Below are 22,310 nucleotides of genomic sequence, written 5' to 3'. Positions count from 1 at the left end.
TATCACTTATTTTATTTTTATTTTATGTAATTCCTTAATATTAAATTTATAAAAAACATTTCATCATAAATACACTTTTTATGAATATTTTTTCTCAAAGTACATGATTTTTGACAAATACACACAAATATCACAAAATAATTATAAATATATACAAGGTAATATAGCACAAGATATTTAAGAAAACACCACCTGATATCGTGCACACAAACTCAAGGTACTCACACCCTCACACCCATACTTCATTCAAACCACACCAACAAAGGAAAAAGGAAGAACTGAGTCTAAGTTGGCAAGATCTAAGCGCCAATTCTTGGGTCTCAAGCTCCAATTTGAGACCCCTGCACCAGGTCGACGCGCGTTTCGGCGGCTCTAGGCCACCTTCCTCAGGACCTTTTTCTTACAGTTTACTTCAAGATATCAGGGGACGGTAAAAACAAATATTTCTTATTTCTTGAATCCTATTTTCATCTAGGATGACCGATTTGGAGAGACAGGATATATATAGGGTACTAATTCTTGGCACAACACGTGATTCGGTTTTAAAGGTAGATCAATTTTCTATAGTAGTACACGTGAGATCTTCTATAAATCTGGCTGGCTTCTAGACAGCTGGTAGCTTCCGCACTTCTTAGTTTGAAATAATATGGTAGGACGGTTTATTACAACAAAGGGAATTGCTTAACTCATGCAATATACGTATCAATTCCGAAATGTAGTTCCATGGAAAGTAAATGGAATGATTTGAAAAAACGCTGACTCTGCCCGACCTCAGGTTCTCACGGTAAACCATTAATTACCGTGAGAACCTGAGGCAGAGGAGAGTGAACTGCGCATACGAAAGACGCCCAGATGGTCGGGCAGAGTCAGCGATTTTTCAAATCATTCCATTTACTCTCCATGGAACTACATTTCGGAATTTTATAATTATTTTGTGATATTTGTGTGTATTTGTCAAAAATCATGTACGGTACTTTGAGAAAAAATATTCATAAAAAGTGTATTTGTGATGAAATGTTTTTTATACATTTAATAATAAGGAATTACATAAAATGAAAATAAAATAAGTGATAAAATAAAACATGTTTAGAATATTTATGTCGCCTAGTTTAAATTAAAATGATGCATACCATTATTTAAAGATTATGGCCATTGTTGGAACAAGTCGTACATAGTGCTACCTTCCCTGTGTGCATGTAATGAGGCCCTTGGACATGAAAATGTGGTTCACAGTTTGTTGAACTGCATTTTACTGTCTCAACAGAAATGGCACAACTATTCATTTTGTTAGCTAATGAGTAAGGGCTGGTTTAGTCCTCCAGTTATTGGTAAATTGAAAACGATGGTTTTATCGGGCTCCGTATGCCACCCTGTTCTGCTGTAGGCGTCTTCCATGGTGCTCCATTCGTGATTCCACAGTCTCTGTGCTTCCCAAACCAGCCTGGTAGCTGCTTCATTTCTACTGTGCCTCACGCAGCACACAAGTAACTATAATTATTACTCTAGAAATATTTTTAGACACAGCCAGTCAGGAATACCACAGGGCAGTGTCTGGCTCCACTCCAAACTGAGTTTTCAAGATTTCATTCTTGTTGAGGGTCCTTCAGCCTCAAACAGATATCCTCCACAGCCACACTTTCCCCATTTCTACTAGGTATTCATTATATAGAGTAGACCCCGGATCACCGGATCCAGCCTGTAGAACCTCGGCGACACAATCTGACTGTGTCCTTTCTTTCCTTGTGAGCCTGGAGCATGCCGAGGGATCCATTGAGTCTCCTGGAGAAAGGTGATGCCAACCTGTTGAGGGTGGAGGAGCTGAGCAATCTGCGGTCACTTCATTTGCATGAGTCCTGGGGAGTCGTTTCTATGGGGAGTGGGTAGAGACACTTGACACTCCTAACCTCCTGCTCAAAATGAACTCTATCGGCCAACCATGCTTGGGATGAGAGAAGGAGATTTGTGTCACAACTGTGGGAGGAAAGGCTGTAAAAAACAACTCCCTTGCACAGACCATCACTACCTAAGCTCTCCTTGCCATCACTTGCCTGAAGTCCTCCACTTACTCCCGGTGTCTAACACCGGGAGTAAGTGGAGGACTTACTCCCGGTGTTAGACCAGCATCTTTTTAGATCATTCTATGACCAGCTCAACTAAGAATGCCCTGGGATTGAGTTCAGTTCATTTCAAAGTACTTTATTTGGCTCTAGGAAGCCATAAAAGGTAGCATCAAAAGTTTATGTAATGCACAGTCAAAATTGAAGCAGTACAGGTTAAAAAAGGAAACAAACATTAAAAACCATAGGTAAAAAGGAACAGCAGTAAGATTAGCACTTTCTATCAATCTTAAAAAATACTTAACATATTGTTCAACACAGCATGTAAGACTTCTGGGCTTCCTAAGTCATAGAAGGATGTATGCCGTTACAACGCATACTTTTACAATGCATACCTTTACAATGCATTTTTTACAACGCAACATCCATTACAACGCATTCCATCACAACGCATGCCATTACAACACATTTTTAAAAACTACCTTTACAACGCATTCCATTAAAACGCATACTACCTTTATAACGCATACCATTACAACGCATACCATTACATTGCATTTATGGTAAGTATTGGATAGTGTAGGGGTAAAAATTACTATTCTAACTCTAGGGGGGCACAACAGTAGGGTAAGTGTTGGATAGTGTAGGGGTAAAAATTACTATTCTAACTCCAGGGGGTGCAACAGTAGGGTAAGTGTTGGATAGTGTAGGGGTTAAAATGACTATTCTAACTCCCGGGGGTGCAACAGTAGGGTAAGTGTTGGACAGTGTAAGGGTACTATGCGTTGTAATGGTATGCATTGTAATGGTATGCGTTGTAATGACTGCGTTGTAATGACATGCGTGGTAGTGGTATGTGTTGTAGTGTCATGCGTTGTAAAGGTTGCATTGTAATGGCATGCGTTGTAATGGATGTTGCGTTGTAAAAGTTTCGTTGTAATGGTAGTGCGTTGCAAAAGTTGCGTTGTAAAGGTTGCTTCCCGTCATATAAGTAGCCCAAAGCCTGTTCATGAGAACTAGTCGCTAGTGCTTGTAAAAGGGGATGAAGAAACTGACTTCTCTGTGTCGTATAAAAAAGTACAACATAAATTAAAGTGCTTAGTGCATTCTTGAGCTAACCCATCGCAGGGGCAGGGGGAGAGGGACGAAAACCATGTGCCCTGCTCAGGGTAGGTTGCCAAAAAAGGTAAATTCTGGAGGCGAAACCTGGTCAGCAAAAATGTAAACCTTTCGTTTGGAATAATCTGTAACTAAAGTGCTGGCTGAGCAGGGTAAAATCAAAGAGACTCCCTAAACTTTGTAGTACTGTTCACCACGCGTGTCTGCTTAACGTGACTATAGAAGATTTCTTTAACTGGATCAGATGAGACCCATTCAAGACATCTAGGGTTAGAAAAATATGCTGGGACACCAAATTTAATAAAACTAGATTTAATAACCTTTAACCAAGGGATATCTAAGGAATTACCCAGGGCCAGGAAACCACCTTTGAGTCTGAGTAACAGGGTCTGTCATTTTAAATGGCCTTCAAAATACCACAATCCAACTTCTTCATCCTCGAAAGACAAAGAGACAATGATGACAGATGATTCTAGCAGTTGCTGCAAGTCCACCATGTGACATTGTACCTTTTGTTCCACAGGTCCACCAGTCGTGACATCCCCATCATGTAATCCATGTCATGAACAAAGATGGTCTCTGAGCTGTTGAGTTGTCGGGGATGGAAGGCCGCCTGGAGGCAGGAGAGCCAATCAATGGCTGGAGCCAGATCCTGGAAGGAATGAAACATTAGTGGACTTTAGATCATGGAACATCATGACAGAAGAGTTAATCTGTTACTGAACCTACCATATCCATGAGAATACCTTCAGTATACCATGGGAAGGCCACCAAAAGCAAGGAGTGCAAGCAAATAAAAGTTCAAAAATTCACTAGTGGAAAAAAACATTGGTGACCAGCAGCATGTCGGTTTGGAATCAACTGAAAAGAAAAGTATTTAATATGTTTTGACTCATTGATGAAGTTAGGACAGCACCAACCCAGTCAAATATTACCCCTTCTCACCCTATGTGCTACACTCAATTGAAATGATAAATGTGGGTTATTCTGCGAACTCAGCTTCCATCCTCATTTAGATCCCAAAAACTGCAAACCTGGTGTCCTCTGGAATTATTTGGTAGTGGCCTTTTTACAAACTCCGTGTCTCCATGTACTACTTGTGATAATTGTAACACATTTCTTCTGCATCGCCTGTTTCAGACTCAGTTATTTACTGCAAGGACCAGTGAGCCTGCCCTCTTACGAGTCTGTATTGATCCTTGCAATTCTGATAGATGATATGACATTTATATGCACTGTGAAAACCATTGTTTTCAAATCCACTGAATCATACGCTGCCCTGGAGAAGACCCTGTTAATTCACTGTGGTTGGTTGAAACGTTGACAACGTCTTTTCTCAAGTTACAATATTTGTATTTTCTGATAATACCACAACTGTTGGGCCTTGCATGAAAAAGGAATCTCACTCTTACGTTCTAATAATCGCGCTCTGCACCTATAGATCGAACATTGTGTCGTCTACTGCCTGCAAATACGTTCAGCCACTATTATGTTTATTATTTGTATGATTACATCAAGTCTTGCATGAAAACCTATGATTGCATCAAACATAGAGCTAGATAAATTAACATGTTTTTAGTTCCCTATAGCCATGCTTTCTCATTCCTGACAGAAATCTTCTTTTTGGGGGTTGGACCATATCTTGCTGAGCATGAATCCAAACAAATCTTAGGATTTTGCAAATATGCAACCGTCAAATAAGTTCTGAATTAACATTGATTGTTGCTTTGTGTGGATACACAAGTTCCATCATGGAATGCAGGCTAGACCGATCACATTCATAATAATACAATATTTAATATGTTAGCCATAGGCACGTTCTCTGAATTGCCTTAGCTCTCCAAATTCAGCCTTCCCCTACAGTGAGATACAGTCTTTGCTAAAGTTTGTCCTTGGTCCTGAAGAAGCATTTGCATTATTATTATTTGAACTTATTTTCTGAGCCTGTAGGTGTAAAGTCGCTGCCATTGCCCCATTCCTTGCCAAACTTTGCCATCATTCTTCCATGTTACCACTTTGCCGCATTTGTCCTCATATATCGCCAGGCGCCAACATACTGTGTACAGAGGGGCAGACTTATGTTTCCTGGCGCATCCCTGCAAAACAGCAGGGATGCGCCAGGAAAGATGCGTGACGCAAGTTTACCCTTGCGCCACCACAGATGACCCGCATTTACAATGTGGCGCATCACAGCGCAAGGATAAACAGATGAGTGTTGCATCTGCCGGCGTAAGGTTGGCGCAGTGCTAGAGTTGTGTCGTGGGCGCGACGCAACTCCAGCACTGTTCCAACCTGGCCTATCCACAACATGGTGCGTCACTCCTTACGCCTGCTTCAAGCAGGCGCAAGGTTTTGACGCAGCGGCGTCGAAAAAGTGACTCAGTGAAATGTTCAGGCACTTTTCCGAGGCTTTCCTGCGCCCGAATGCCCCACCTGCGCCGGAACGCCCACATGAAACCTGATGCAGGTTTCATGTGGCACAGTAGCGCAGGGTTTTACAACGTGACGCATCTCCCTAGATGCGTCATGTTGTAAATATAGCGCAACGTGGTTCTTGTTTTACGCCGCCACTTCGTCACAAAAGTGAAGCAATGGCAGCGCAAATGTGGCGCACGGGGCTCGTAAATCTGCCCGAGAGTTTCTAGCCGAAACGTTGTGTTCCCAATAAATCCAAATAGACATTTTGATATCATAGCCTTGCAGGTACCTGAAGCTCCGCGATGGTGGTGGGCGTGAACAGCATGCGCCGCTCCTGCCTTTCTGGTAGAGGGGTCACCTCACTGAGAAGCTTGGATGTAAAGGTGAACACGGATGGGATAACCATGGTATTTATTTCCCCGCCCAGGAACCCTGTCAAGTTCTGCAGGTACGACAGGTAAACACGCAGCACCTGAAAGACAAAGCAAAGTACATCTGCACCAGAGCCTGATGCAAAAACTGATTCAAGGACTTATATCCCTCATTAAAACCAGGCACTATAATTCCTGATACAGAGTTGAACTTACTAGCAAACTAGCCCAAAACGAGTTTTTTCTGCAAACGACTTCCCTAAAAAAAGTGAGCACTGTTCTCAGTGTATGAAAAACACCTGGGGCCTCATTTATGAGGCTGTGCGTCACTTTTACGCCGCCGGTGCGTCACTTTTTGTGACGCACCAGTGGCATAAAAAATGCGCCTTGTTGCGCCATATTTACAAAGTGATGCATCTAGGTAGATGCGTCACTTTGTAAACCCCTGCGCCACATTATACCTGTGCCAGGTATAATGTATGCAAGGGGGGGCGTATTGACGCAAGGAAGGGTCGTAGAAGTGACGCAGTGAAATCTATGAGATTTCACTGCGTCACTGCATAAGACTGACGCATGCCCTATCACATGGGGCTTGCCCCATGTGAAAGGACGCATTGCTGGAGTTGCGTCACTTTTGTGACACACTCCAGCAATGCGTCACTTTTGCGCTTACAGATACGTCAGAAATACTGATGTATCTGTAACTCCTTGCGACATGATGCGTCATACATTAAATATGACGCATCAGGAATGTCGCAAGGAGTGCGCACTGAGAAGTGACGCATCGCTGCTTTCACGCAGCGTTGCTTCATTTCTCATAAATGAGGCCCCTGCAATTCTTAACTGTGGTAAGTTTGTATGGCTGCTAATGCTTTCTGGAACTAGACTCGGTGAAATTTAAATTACATATCTTTAATTTGAAAACATTTTGGGGAATTTCGCATTACGCTGGTTACGCATAATGCCTTAATTACACCATTATGTCATGTCATATAAATATGCTGCCTTTAAATCACAATTAGAGCTCAAGATCAACGTGAACAACCAGATTGTGACAGGCTATTTTCATGGCATTTGTTTTTTCCGTGCTTTGTTTTTAGCGTAAAATGGGTCCTTGCGCCACAAATTGACACATGGAAAATTATGGCTTAAACATAGCACTAAATGTTGAATTTGAATTTTACAAAATGATGCATGATTTTGTATGGCTTGCCTGCAATTTCACGTAATCACATGAAGGCAAATTTCGCACATCCCTACCCGGAACCGTATCTCAAGTTGCACCAACTGGATACTGTTCAACTGAACTATGACCCATAAATGATGCTCGAATAAAATGACACAGTCATGACCTGGTCCACAGAGAGCAGAAGGACAGATATTGCATCTCACATTTCCATGTACCCCCTTCTACTGATGTTCAAACACCCGCAATGTCCCACTACCCTAAACCAGTGGTGGACCAGCAATGAAATCCAGTGGCATTCACAAACTTTTCATAGGAAGGGTCAAACAGTGGTAATGATTGGTATTTATTCCAGTTAAGGGCAGTCGTAAGGATATAGGAGAAAACACTCCCAGAATGAGTGAGGGTGAACTGGAAGGGGTTCTTCACAGATGAACACGATTTCCCATGGGGATTCTTTTTTATATTGCATCAATGTATACACATAGGTGTTAACCTGGAAAGTTGCAAGAACCAGAGTTTCCTGGAGAACTCTTGGAATTCCTTGTCAATTTAAGGAAATTTGGAAATTTGCTTGAAAGATAGGAGTAAAGCTATGGGAGGAAATATCCAATTTCTTACTCAATCAGAACCATTAATGTTGTTTTCATGGTTTCAGTCTTAAAGTTCTTGTGCATATTCCTTGGTGTGCAGTTACTTTAACCCTTTACATCATGTTTATGGCTTGGTTTGTATTTTAATCCTCTTTAACTCCAAGCTTACATGCATCGTGCTGTACCCTCTAGGTGATGCTGACTGTACCTTCGTGTATTCGCTCTCCTTCTCAAATTGGCTCTTCGACGGCATCTCAAAGTTCGGGTGGTCAATCTGTCGGGAGAAGACAAATCCTAGCATTAGGAAATGACGTGAGAGGTCTTTACTCTGACCTGGAGAAGTGATACAGAGAAGAACCACAGGTGATGCAGAAGATGGAGGATAAGACCACTGAGAACCTGGGGGCATATTATCAAGGGGGTTTATCTCTGCTTTTTTGGCTTTAAAAGCCAAGATAGCGGAGATAAAATTATCTCCCTATTACCTAGCTGTTGCTAACACCAGTTAGCGACAGCTAGTAGGAGATAGCAACCATCTTGGGCCCCACTTTGCATGTCAGTGATATTTATCACTAATGACATGCAAAGTGGGTGTGCCAAGATGTTAGCGACTGAAAACAGTCGCTAACATCGCTATCTCCTATTACCAACTTTTGGAGATTTTCGCGCTAAGCAGGAATATCTCCAAAAGCTAACACCTGCCCCTGAGCAGTTCTTAGCCATGTTATCCAATGGTAGGTGGATAACATGGCTAAGAGCATGAGCTCGGTAATGCATGAATATCGCTGACTTTTCAGCGATATTCATGCATTTCGGCCGATTTTTATTGCTTAGGAGATATACCTTGATAATAGCAAGGTTCCTAAGCGATAAAAATCGCCGCAGCTCGGCGATAAAAATATCGCCGCTAAACCAACATAGCGATAATTATCGCTAGTTGTTGGTAATATGCCCCCTGGTGCTGTGGGTGGTGACGTCTACACCGATTTTAGCTCCTCGTATATTTAGACTTGGAAGCTGATTCCACACGATTAAAATGGAGAACATGTGGTAACAAAGGGCCTGATTTAGATCTTGCCGGATGAGTTACTTTGTTACAGCTGGGACGGATATTCTGTTAACTCCAATATAAATCCCATAGGATATAATGGTTTTATATTTTGGCGAATGGGATATCCATCACTGTTGTGACGAAGTAACCCACCTGCCGAGATCTAAATCAGGCCCAAAGTGTGCAAAAGAGAGCTCAAAACTCTTTGTACTTGTTACTTGCCAATTTGTCCAAATCAGACTCAAGTATGCTGAGAACATTAATTGCTCCAGGACTTTTTGAGTCCCTTTTGAGCACTAAGGGGCTGATTCCGACACGTTCAGGAAGGGCTCCGACCGATGGTCGGAACCCTCTTGCCCGCATCGTAATGTGCAATTTGGATTCCTTTCCGACCTTGCCGTTCTGATGGGCTCGGTCGGAAAGGAATCCAACTTGGTTTTCCGGTTGGCTTGCAACGGGCTCGGAGAGCCCGTCCACCATCTGGAAACCCTTCAGTACACCCACCCGGCCGGCTCTTTCTAGCCGAGGGAGTATGATGGCAGTTTCCCACTGCCTTTTTGTGCTGGTCTTTCCAGCACGAAAAGGCAGTGGGAAACTGTGTTTGGGGGCCCCCAGCAGGGTCCCCATGGGTGCGAGGCTGCCAAATAGCGGCCGAGGGGGCACCTAAGGTGTCCCCTTGTTGATCCCTGCACCTGGCGGCTGCCACAGGTGCAGGGATGAACAGCACCCCTGCTCTTTCAATGACAGCATGCATTCCACTCTGAATGCATGCTCTCATTGAAAGGTATACGCATGCGCCTGAACAGGGTTCGGTCGCATCCTACTTGCTGGCCTGTAACCGACGACAGGCAGTCGTTCGGTTACAGTTCCTGGCCAATATCATACGGACTCCGGTCTGTCCAACATCGGAATCTGGCCCCAAGTAGTAAATGAGCGCTACACCACAAACACAAAGGTTCAAGAAAGATGCTACATATCGTGGTGGGCATGACACATGATTACCAGGAGCCAAACTCACAACACAAAGTTGAGAAGTAAATAGGACAAAAACATGGATGATGCATGAAGGTCATGCACATACATTGATTACAGTAAACACATGCATGATTGGAGGGTGGATTTCTATGTCATGGTATAGTGTGACATGTTTAAAATATGTCGGGGAAGAACCCTTTGTTGGGAGATTACATGGTAATGCCGATTTGTTTGTGATTGAGAACTATTGAAGCCTGACCCATGTGACAATGACTTGGGGAATGGTAAAATAATTTGTGTTGTGAACGTGTCCAAAGCACATATATGTACAGATGGCTTGAAGTGTACATGCCTTTGCACTTTCCAGTGAGCTGACACTTTTCTGAATCGTTTTTGGCCACTATAGGTGTGGCAGGGTATACTCAGACATGAGTCCCTTTCTCACTGCACCATCAGGATTCAAGCAAGCCGGGCCGAAGACGGCTGAAATGCCAGAAACCGGTCCCCGGTAGCTTGTCTCCTTTCTGGTGAAGAATTGGCTTGGTAGTTTAGTCTGCCCTGTTCCCATGATGCACTGGGCCAGGGACAGACTGATTTGCATATAGCCAGGTTCTGAGCTGGGATGGTGCAGTGAGATAAATAACGGTGATGGATCAAGCCCTGATCTTTGGACTGGGTAAGAGTGGTCTGCTTAAGCCAGACACTCTGTTCCTCACCACCCCCTTTTCTGAATCGTTTTTGGCCACTATAGATGTGGCAGGGTATACTCAGACAGGAGTTCCTTTCTCACTGCACCATCAGGATTCAAGCAAGCCGGGCCGAAGACGGCTGAAATGCCAGAAACCGGTCCCCGGTAGCTTGTCTCCTTTCTGGTGAAGAATTGGCTTGGTAGTTTAGTCTGCCCTGTTCCCATGATGCACTGGGCCAGGGACAGACTGATTTGCATATAGCCAGGTTCTGAGCTGGGATGGTGCAGTGAGATAAATAACGGTGATGGATCAAGCCCTGATCTTTGGACTGGGTAAGAGTGGTCTGCTTAAGTCAGACACTCTGTTCATCACCACCCCCTTTTCTGAATCGTTTTTGGCCACTATAGGTGTGGCAGGGTATACTCAGACATGAGTCCCTTTCTCACTGCACCATCAGGATTCAAGCAAGCCGGGCCGAAGACGGCTGAAATGCCAGAAACCGGTCCCCGGTAGCTTGTCTCCTTTCTGGTGAAGAATTGGCTTGGTAGTTTAGTCTGCCCTGTTCCCATGATGCACTGGGCCAGGGACAGACTGATTTGCATATAGCCAGGTTCTGAGCTGGGATGGTGCAGTGAGATAAATAACGGTGATGGATCAAGCCCTGATCTTTGGACTGGGTAAGAGTGGTCTGCTTAAGTCAGACACTCTGTTCATCACCACCCCCTTTTCTGAATCGTTTTTGGCCACTATAGGTGTGGCAGGGTATACTCAGACATGAGTCCCTTTCTCACTGCACCATCAGGATTCAAGCAAGCCGGGCCGAAGACGGCTGAAATGCCAGAAACCGGTCCCCGGTAGCTTGTCTCCTTTCTGGTGAAGAATTGGCTTGGTAGTTTAGTCTGCCCTGTTCCCATGATGCACTGGGCCAGGGACAGACTGATTTGCATATAGCCAGGTTCTGAGCTGGGATGGTGCAGTGAGATAAATAACGGTGATGGATCAAGCCCTGATCTTTGAACTGGGTAAGAGTGGTCTGCTTAAGTCAGACACTCTGTTCATCACCACCCCCTTTTCTGAATCGTTTTTGGCCACTATAGGTGTGGCAGGGTATACTCAGACATGAGTCCCTTTCTCACTGCACCATCAGGATTCAAGCAAGCCGGGCCGAAGACGGCTGAAATGCCAGAAACCGGTCCCCGGTAGCTTGTCTCCTTTCTGGTGAAGAATTGGCTTGGTAGTTTAGTCTGCCCTGTTCCCATGATGCACTGGGCCAGGGACAGACTGATTTGCATATAGCCAGGTTCTGAGCTGGGATGGTGCAGTGAGATAAATAACGGTGATGGATCAAGCCCTGATCTTTGGACTGGGTAAGAGTGGTCTGCTTAATTCAGACACTCTGTTCATCACCACCCCCTTTTCTGTATCATTAATGCAGGGCTGCAGGGAGCACAGCTCACATCAAACCGGCGTTAATATATGGTACTGGTTTCAGTTGCCTTTCAATGCTTGTTTGCTCACCCTCCAGTCAGGGTCCTAGATCACCCCAAACCTCATGGGGCAGCCGAAGACCAACCATTCAAATAACAAATGGACACAGACTGAGAGGCGGCTTCATTTCAAAGGCTTGAGACCCTGTACTGCGCAAATGGGGTGTCCGCGATAAGGCCAGTAGCGGACGTGCACTTGTGCTTTTTGTCATCTCTCCCTTTTACACTCTGTCCCCATTTTGCACTTTCAAAATTATTTCACAGTGCCAAAAAAAACCCTCAGCACATGAAACTTCGGAAGTCTGACTTGTTTCTTCCGCCCTAGTAGTCCATGTGATTTAGAAATGCTTATTGACTTACAGTGCTGTTTAGAGTACAAAGTAAGCATCTGCCAAATTATATAAAAAGTTTACTCAACATCACAGTGGGTTCTCATTTTGGAAGATCTTCTATCATTTTAACAACAAAAAATATTTTGACTTATTTATTGGTAATTTACTTTGGTCACTTTTTGCTTTACTGTACACTTACATGTACTTATCTTACATTGGAAATTAACCTCTCTATCAGTATGTATTTAGCCCAATGCCCACCCTCTCTCAACATTACACCTTGTTGGAGATATTTAAGGCCAATAAAGACCCCTAAATCAAAGCTAAACTTTGAGCAAAAAGCAACCCTACAAAATGTTCCAATCATATGTAGCGCTCACCGAGCAAGCAGTAGGCCTGGGCAGTGAGCTCCGCTCCGTTCGCGTATATTGCAGAGTTTTCAGAATTCCGCGCTCTGGGGAGCATGTGGAGTTCTGAAAAATTCTGCTCAGCGAAGAGGAGTTTTTTCTTCACTCATGCCCACCATCGTAAACTTGGCGAGCACTAGCAAGGAAAATCCATCTCCTGGTGAGATTTCCCAAAGCGGGCAGTCAGATTTCTCAATGCTTGTGGTTGCGGAAGGACGCGACCATTCACGTTGATAAAACCTTCATTCGCGTTGAGAAAACTGTTGCTCAGGTAGAAAATCTACTTAAGCGGCAAGATAAAAAGCAGCGCCCTCTTGCTCTGCGCATGGTGCCATCCGTGCTGATTTCACAGCTTTGTACAAACACTCGATGCTGAAAATCAACGCGAACGGCATGACCAAATGCACTTTGTCGCTTGTGGAAATCTGATTAGCGCCACAGAGTTTTTTGGTTACTCGCGGAACTTTGCGAACTTCACCCAGACGTAGCAAGCACTTTGAGCCATTTCAGAGCAAACTTGGGTCCTTTCTACCCCCAAAAAATTCTTTGAAAATGAGGGTTAATAAATAATCTTACGGCTTATTTTTTCTATGCCTGGTTATAATTGTAATTATGCTTTAGTAATCAGAATAATTTTGGTAAATCTGTGTTACTCCTTGATGTCCTACAGTGGTAGCTTGGGTAAAAGGCAGGGAATAGGGGAATGTCAGCAAACTAATTAACATATCCAATAGGCATTTTTACTGACACAGGGATGGCCCTCAGGCCCCCATTACAAGTTCAGGGCTGATTTTGTAACCCCATTGCCTATTGTGTGATGATGTCACACACTCGCAGATTTGGTTTGATCGCTTCCAGCAGGTCACACTTAAGGAAATGTATCAGGCGGAAAAAGACAAACAATGCAGAATCTAATGTATTAAATATTGATTTTGCATGTTATGGCTTGCTTTCATGTTGAAAGCTCGGTTAGAAGGTATTGGACAGGGGGCGTGGTTTTGGTGCAACTTAAGATGGCGGTGCGTCTCTGAGCTCCAGCAACCACGAGGAGCTTGTAGCCCCTTGAGGTCACTCTAACACTTACTTATCAGAGGAGACAGGAATGTTTCTCCTCCAGAATTCTTGGTGAGTCGTCGAGCCTCTCCATGGTGAATTGTATTACATTTCTGTTCACCACTGGCCTGGGGGGAATTTGCCTCACAACGCGAGGTCACACCTGCTATTTGAAGAGGAGGTGTGTGCTTTCCTTCATTCCAATGCTGCATTCTGAAGCTACTACACTCCTTTCTTCATCGCTTAATTTTTCACACCGCTCATGCTGGCCTCATAATTAACTCCTCTATGGGCGCTTCATTTTTATCAAGGATACACATGTTGCAAGTGCCAACATAAGTGCCAAATGAAGGTCACTTCACAGAATAACAGCGACTCATTAACCATTCTGGAACACCTGGCTTTATTGCTTTTCTGCTGGTTTATATTTGCCCTATTAAAACAGTTTATGAGGAGATTTTAATGTGCCTATTTATTGCATTGCTGGATTTGTCTGTACTACAACTACCTACCTTCATACAAGTGTACATTATCATCTGCAGCTTTCTTTGAGGGATGTCCCGCTGTTTTGAGAGGTGGTGAGCGCTTTCCTTTTCCACCGCTGCTTGTTTGGGGCTGATTGCTCTTTTTACTGCAGGTCTACCAAGGACTGGCCTGACTCATAATCTTTCATGGACATTGTATTTACAATTGGGAATAAAAAGTGACCACTTTTGCAGACATGTTTTTTCAGTTCGCTAAAATGTTTTTTTTCCTCTTAATTCCACCTCCTTATCTGGTCCATGGAACCTCTTCAGAACTCACAATTCTTAATATGTGTCACTTTTGAATGTTCCTGTACTCCTATATATCTTTGAGCTTCTCTTCCAGCCTCTTAAACTTTTGAATTAATGACTTAGCCATTTTACACTGTCACAGTGCTTACATTTTTACTATATTACTTGTGCATCCAGTGTACTTCACCTAATTTCTTGCCTTGCGTACTTAATCATCTGCTGGAATTTCCCTCCTTTTTTCTCTGTTATGGGGAAAATAAGAAACCTAAAACTTTCTGGCACTTTTAATACCACTATATTTGTGATTTATTCTCAATTATATGGATAACTCTTCCTCACAAAAACCTGAACTTCATACAGGTACTAGCCCCAAAAATTCTTCATTAAGTTAGGTGCCGATGGGTGCAAATTAGAGGCCAAAAAAGAATCCCCGTTCTCTAGTGAAAACATTGTCGGCTTCCATGGAGGTGATTCTTGAGGAAATTCATGCATTGAAAACTTTTATGGAAGAGACTACCAAAACACTACAGCACTTAGATGATAAATGGATTTTATCTCCTTTCGTGCTCATGACGAGCTCATATCGTCAAGAGACAAGGTGCTCGTGTGCTCATGACGAGCTGAGCTCGTCATGAGCCTTGGAACGCTCACACGCGGGATAATTCCCCTGCTGTGCTGAAGGTTCCACGAAAACGGGTGTGGCCGTGTCGAGCTCAGCTCGTAATCAGTACATGAGCACCGGGGGGCTGTGCGCGCCCCCCGCCCCCCAGCACAGCAGGGGATTTACCCCCACTGCGAAGGGGTTATTGGAGGCATGAGTTTAGCTAGTAGAGCAAAAATGGACAGTCTTCAACTTGCAACTACATAGATTGGTCATCCAGAATTGGAGATCTCACTTCTTAAAAAGCTCACTGAGGATCTTGAAAACCCAAACTGCAGGAATAACCTTCAGATATATGGACTTCCTGAGAATATGAAGGGCTGTGATCGATTCTTTATTTCCAATCTTTTGTCCCAAAACCTTTGGATATGCCCACTACTACTCCTCTCAACATACAGAAGTCCAACAAGCTGGGTCCCAGGGTCCCAGAGTCTCCATCAAGCCACAAGGAATTATCTTGCTCTTCCTGCAATAGACAGATCTTCTACAATTAATGTCTGCTATCCAAGCTAAAGAGCAAATTATCTGGCCAGGCCACAGACTATTTTTCTCTCAAGATGTGGATAGCGTTACAGCAGATTGCAGAAAGCACTTATTGGATATGCATCCTTAGTTGAGAGCCATAAATGTGAGATTTGGCTTAAGTCATCCCTGTCTGTTCAAAGTGACATATAATGACAAGACAATCACTTATGAAGAGCCTGTCACACTTAAGAAATGTTGCCAGCAGCAAGGAAGAGAGGATATAGACACTTCATAAACTACTTGAATTAATTTGTCTTTTATACCTGTTTTCTTTCTATGCTTAGCTAGTTATGAATTTTCTTTGGTTTATTGTTATAGTATAGCTTAATTTTCATAAAATCTCTTTCTCTATTATACAGGTATTTTTCTTCATGTCTCATTTCCTTAAATGTCTCAATGTTATGTGATATTTTGATCCAAGTCAATGCTTCCCAACCATGATACAGGGTTTAGATGTCGCCGATGTCTTCCAGTTGACACCCTCCCTCTGGTTCTGTGTTTCATAGGTATGTTTCTCATTTGTCTTTTGTATGGCTTGTACTGACACATTTCTTCTTTCATTAAGCTCTTTCTCATATATCTTTTTATGGTTCTACTGTGCCCTCTCTGTTTCTTTGCATCCCTCTCCAATTTCCTTTCCTTTCTTCTTTCTCTCACTAAATGTACCTCATATGTTTTCCAATATTCCTTTCGTTTTTCTATTAAGTTCATACTGTAGACATGTTATTTGTGCACCTTACTGCTCTAACACTTCCTTCCGGGTTACCTCATGGAATGTTAACGGTTTAGGTAATCCTATTAAGAGACAGAGGGTATTAGCTCATCTAGCCAAACTCAAAACAGATGTTGCATTGCTTGAAGAGTCACACCTTTCTGAGTTAGAGGCTGACAAGCTAAAAAGATGTTGGGTTGGCAATGTGTTTGCTTCTCCTGCTCTGGGGAAGAAGAATGGAGTTTTAATTCTATGTCATAAAATATTACAGATTACAGTTGTTAGCCAAGAATCAAATTTTGATGTTTGATGGATTATTGTTAAACTCCTTTTTGATAACATACCTCTGATTAATATTAATGTATATGGCCCAGTCTTTGTTGACAAAACCTTTTGGACTATAATCTCCAATAAATTTGCTCAATATAACCAAGATACTATTGCAGTTGATGTGGACTGAAATCAAATATGTGATCTTATACTGAATAGGAACTCCACAGTCAAGTTTGTGCGCACTAAGATGCAGTCACAATTTAAATCCACCATCCAACGTAAATTATTATTATTATGTTACCCAGATCTCCAGGAATATAATTTAACTTAACACCTCACCGTTCCCAATCCCAAATAGATTTTTCTTAGCAGATCCCTGGCCCAACATGTCCTTCATTCAGATACAGGATGCATTTTGGTTATCAGATCATGCAGCAGTGTGCATAGATTTATTGATCTCATACCCTTCTCTACACACGCAGGCAGATGGCATTTCGATTATTCATTACTACTCTTTTCGAGGCTAAAGATATTTTTAATGAATTTGTTACCTTTTATACCAATTTATATTCACCAGATTCACATCCACCACAATTGGCTCTCACCAATTACTTTCAATCTATCTCTTCTCCTCCTTCGCAACATATTGACTTTGATTCACTAGGAGCAGTTATCTCGCTCTCCAAAATCACACATGCTGTCTCTGTACTGTACAGAGGGAAAGCTCCTCGGCCTGACGGTTTCACTATTCAATTTTGTAATTGTTTTACAAAACATCTCCTCCCAACCTTTTACTTTTGTTCAACTCATTTATTACTAATGGTACATTTCAAGGCACCTTTCAGGATGCAATGATTTGCTTAATCCCAAAGCACAATAATGATCTTTCATAATGCAAGAACCATCACCCCATTACGTTAGTCAGTATGGACTATAAAATATTTGCAGAAATGTTGGCTCTACACATTTACCCTATTTTGCCTGACCTTATTTATACTGAACAATCTAGTTTTGTTAGAGGCAGATTGGCTTCTGACAATGCTCAAGTCTTTTCCAATATCCTAATAAGGCCTGTACACTAGACCATCCTATTGCTGCTGTTGCATTAGATGCACAAAAAGCTATTGATAGGATTAGGGGGATGTTTTGTTTCAGACACTAAAATGGCTTGGCTTTCCTCCTAAATTGATTGCTCTCATTTCTCTGTTATATACAGGTCTTAAGGTGGCAATTTTTGTTAGGGGTATACTTTCTAATTATTTCCCCTTGTACAGAGAGGTACGCCAAGGATGCCCACTATCGCCTATTTTGTTTGTTATTATTCTGGAACCATTTGTAACCAAAATCAGACAAGACATGCATATATCTGGCTTTCAAAGTCAATCAATACAATTTAAGAAGTCTGTTTATGCTGATGACATACTCCTTTATTGATCTGACCCTCCCTCCTTCCTCCGGCAAGCCACCAGTATTTCCCAGTTATCCGGATATCGCCTCAATACAGATAATTGTGAGGTATTACCCTTAAATGTCTTGTGTAATAAGCAGATTTTTGAGCTTTCAGGTTTCAATTAGCAACCTACTAAAATAAATTTTTGGGAAATGTATTTCTCACAGACCATCAAGGATACTTTAAAATTAAACTTTGATTACATTTTCAAATAATTAAATGATAATATTACTTGTTGGCATCCACCTATTCTTTCACTGGGGTAGGATAGACTCTATCAAGATGATGCTCATACCTGCAATATAATACGCTATTGCCACGATCTCAGTTCACATTTCTGATCATTATTTTGAGAAAATAGATTCTCTTTTATCAAAACTTCTTTGGAAAGGCAAATATCCCTCTATAGCCTTGTCCTCATTAAAAAAGGAGATAACTAATGGGGGCCTTAAATTTCCAGATTAAAAAATATATCATCATGCCTTTTCTTTGAAACAAGCTTCTCGATGGCCTTCTCCAGACTGCTTGCCACATCCTCTCCTATGGCTGAAGCTCGAGAAATCTCTTATTTCACCGTTTCATTTTACAGAAATTCTTGCTTCCACAACAAAAATCCCACAATCAAGCACTTTGGTTATTTCCCGTTGATGCAAAACCCTGGCACACTCTCTACCTTCCACATATCCTCAATTACTACTTTTCAACAACAACCTATTTGGCATAACAGATTATTACGCGTTAGGAACCGTTCTATATACTGGAAAACATGGTGAATCAAAGGGTTGTGTTAGTTGTCACAACCCTTTACTGGTGATCAACTCCTATCCTAGTCTGATCTCCAAGCTAAATTTTCTGTTCCGTCTACAACCCACTCACAATATGATCTTTTAAGTGCATCTATCAACTAATATATATCTCCGTTACCTACTACATCAACCTCTCCCCCTAATGCTGTTACTCTTCTGCTATTATTAAACACTAATAGCTCAGCTATTTATGTCATTGTGTACTATCTCAGATCGGGTCAAATCAAAAACAGAGTTGGCCTGGGAAAAAGATTTAATTTAATGGAATGTTTGTCTGTTGCGCTACAGAACAAATTGTGGCTTAAACTTCAAAAAACTGCACAAGCTGCCAACCAGCGACGGCCCGTGGAGGGAGTTACGGTGGGGCAGGAGGGCGGGGAGGGGGAGGGGCAGGGTGGAGGTTGCTAAAAACCGGCATATGGATAATTGCAGGTAAGTAAACAATTTAATTAATAAAACGAATTTCGTAGCTCGCACTGCATTGCATTTTGCGATGCAAGGCGCACTACGAAATTCGTTTTATTAATTAAATTGTTTACTTACCTGCAATTATCCATATGCCGGTTTTTAGCAACCTCCACCCTGCCCCTCCCCCTCCCCGCCCTCCTGCCCCACCGTAACTCCCTCCACGGGCCGTCGCTGCTGCCAACCCTACACAAACCCTTTAGTTTGTTTAGCATTCTTTGTTATTTACCCTTATGACTCCAAAATCCATTACATCATCTGCAAATTAATCTCGCTGGTCCTGCTCAAACTCAACTGCTGAATCAAACCATTTGTTATTTGATTGCCCTTCTATTCTTTAATTCTGGAAACTGGTTTGATGCCAAATCAACAAAATATTTACAACTGCTATCCCTTTCTCCTTTGCTAATGTTTTTCTGGGTAGTTTGGCTCCTCAGTGGCTTTGCTTATCCTCTAGATATTAGATTTGTTAGCCAATGCTTTTGTTTTAATAACGTCTAATTGGAAACAAGCGCACAATGTTACTTTTAGATCCCGGTGGGATGCCATATGCTTTCATCATGGATTAGATACAAACCATGTATCTCTTAGCCGTGAAGAGAGATCTTTATGGTTTCAAATAACTACATATTTATCATCCTAATGTCTTAATACAATAATTACTGTGTCTGATGAAGTCAGAAAACCGCCTTAAATTAACCCAGTTGCCTTGGTATATTTTATTTTATAGTATTAGATGATTAACATATTGTTATCTTTATACCTATATTTTGCTTTACCTTCTTTTTATAATGTCTACAGTTTTCTTTATAATATTTATTTCGAACTTTCATAACAGAAGTATGTATGCCTTCCCTCTCTTTACCCCCCGCCCCCATATGCCCTTAACATTTTGCCAGTTGTTTAGAGCTTAGAATGCGTAATTCTATTCCATAACAATTTTGGCTATTAGGTATTGTATTTAATGATTATCACCCTAGTTCTATTTATTGCTTTCATAATTTTTGTAATTTATTCATCTGCAGCTTCTTGTTCTTATCAATAAACTCACACTTAAAAACAGACGGTATTGAGCACTCCTGGTTCATACCCCAACATTGGTAAGTTGTTGTTATTGGGTGTGGTAAGTGCTGTATCCTGTCCCGCCCTTTGCTGTCGACGTTTGGTCATACAGGAGCTGGTGGAGCGCAACAAAGGTGAACCAGAGCTCGACACCAGAATGGAGACCCTGGCTGGAAAGACCCAGGGGCTAATTTATGAGAGGCTTGCACTGCTGGGGCATCACTTTTATTTGATGCTCAGACAGCGCAAGTCTCACAATCACATCTATGAAATGTATGTATGTATGTATGTATGTATGTATGTATGTATTTGCATACTTATATAGCGCTACACTGTCACCCAGAGGGTGTCCTGGCGCTTTGACTCAGCATAGCCGAAACCACCGATGCAGAAATCACACTGCTCTTGGAAACAGGTGGGTCTTCAAACCTCTCTTAAAGGTTAGAAATTCACCCTGACTCCTCAGCAATATCGGGAGAGAATTCTAAAGTCTAGCTCCCGCAAAACTAAACGACCAACCTCCCATCCTTACCCTCTGGACTCTGGGAACCGTCACCAGACACTCAGAGGAAGAGCGTAGGCTCCGAGAGGTAGAGTACCATGAAAATAAGTTCTGCAGCAATACTGGACCCTGTCCATGCAAGGCTCTAAAAACCAGACAGGATGCTTTAAAAAGGATCCGTTGATGAACAGGCAGCCAGTGTAGATCCAGTAGTGCCGTGATGGAAGAGGCAGTGCGCGGGCGAGAAAGTGCCAGCTTGGCTGCCATATTTTGTACCCGCTGCAACTTGCCCACCAGCGCTCTAGGCGCCTCCAGAAGCAGTGCGTTGCAATAATCCAATCTGTTTAGGATGATACCCCGGGTATGCATAGCTGCTCTGCGTGGATTTGGATGGCCTCAAAGCAACTCAAGTCACTGCGTTGTCTCACCCTGTGTCAAGGAGGCGATCCAGTGGCTTTGCGGTGGGTTTTCCAGTGCAGCTCCCTTGGATTTTGACTTTGCCCTAGATTTACTTAATCACGTGAACCTGGGGCCGCGCCAAAATATTACACCCTCCCAAAGCAGAAGTATAATGGAGAACTATTTTTATTTCTCATAATTATTTCCTCTTTCCATGTGTGTGGCACTCTACAGGACACATGGAAAGAAGAAAACGCCTCCCAGGATTGTTTTCATGCATGAAGGTGCCCTTTACTGCACAAAAACAATCTTGCCTATGATAGAGGCACCCTTTCAACATGGTGCAAGGGTGCCTACATTGGTGCAGGGCAACCAAAAGGGTGCTAGCACAGGGGAAAGGACAGGACTGCACTGTATTTCAAGAATTTCTGACCTTTCACATTGGTGTAGGGCAGCTCAGCCAGAAGACATGCGACGCTGTCTTATGCCAATTCCTCATAAATGAGGCCCTTGATTCATACCTTCTGGAACAAACTCCTCACCTGGGCTCTACCCGAAAGGAGTGTTGTGGAGTTCCTAATTAGGTCCCAATAACAACTCGAGTTGATGCCTTCAACGTAAATGTCCTCATTCTCCTATGAATTACCTCAAGCAACATCATTGAATCAGATGAGCCCTAAAGGTGACCTTTGGTCTCTGACCAACCACGATGGTGGAGGGAGCATTGGAAGGTTTGCATTCCTTTGAGTTGTAGACTTGTGAGGTGCCTTAGCTGAGTAGAGTGAACTGTGGTGTGCTGACGTTTGCGTGGTGCCAGCTGCGTTGCTCTGTGATAGTGGTTAACGTGCAGGCCACTGACTGTGACGCCAAGAAGGTTTTACGGATTCAGGGATTCAGGGATGCTCTCACATGAATGACCTGAGATAGCACTGGAAACATGG

General features: G+C 42.7%; 1 protein-coding gene across 2 annotated transcripts in view; it reads right to left on the bottom strand.

Moving 5' to 3' along the window:
- Positions 1-22,310, bottom strand: part of KEL (Kell metallo-endopeptidase (Kell blood group)) — a 554,418-nt gene that overhangs the window by 173,854 nt on the left and 358,254 nt on the right. For both annotated transcript variants that reach the window (XM_086929702.1, XM_086929703.1), the window contains exons 6-8: positions 7,953-8,018; positions 5,884-6,066; positions 3,686-3,828 (exon numbers count right to left, since the gene is read on the bottom strand). In XM_086929702.1, the coding sequence (XP_086785828.1) occupies positions 3,686-3,828; positions 5,884-6,066; positions 7,953-8,018 (392 nt within the window). The remainder of the gene's footprint in view (positions 1-3,685; positions 3,829-5,883; positions 6,067-7,952; positions 8,019-22,310) is intronic.

The sequence above is a fragment of the Lissotriton vulgaris genome, chromosome 7 (genome assembly GCF_964263255.1).
Source record: "Lissotriton vulgaris chromosome 7, aLisVul1.2, whole genome shotgun sequence".
NCBI classification, from domain to species: domain Eukaryota; kingdom Metazoa; phylum Chordata; class Amphibia; order Caudata; family Salamandridae; genus Lissotriton; species Lissotriton vulgaris.
The sequence above is the reverse complement of the archived record's forward strand: the minus strand, read 5'-3'. Positions and strand labels throughout refer to the sequence as shown.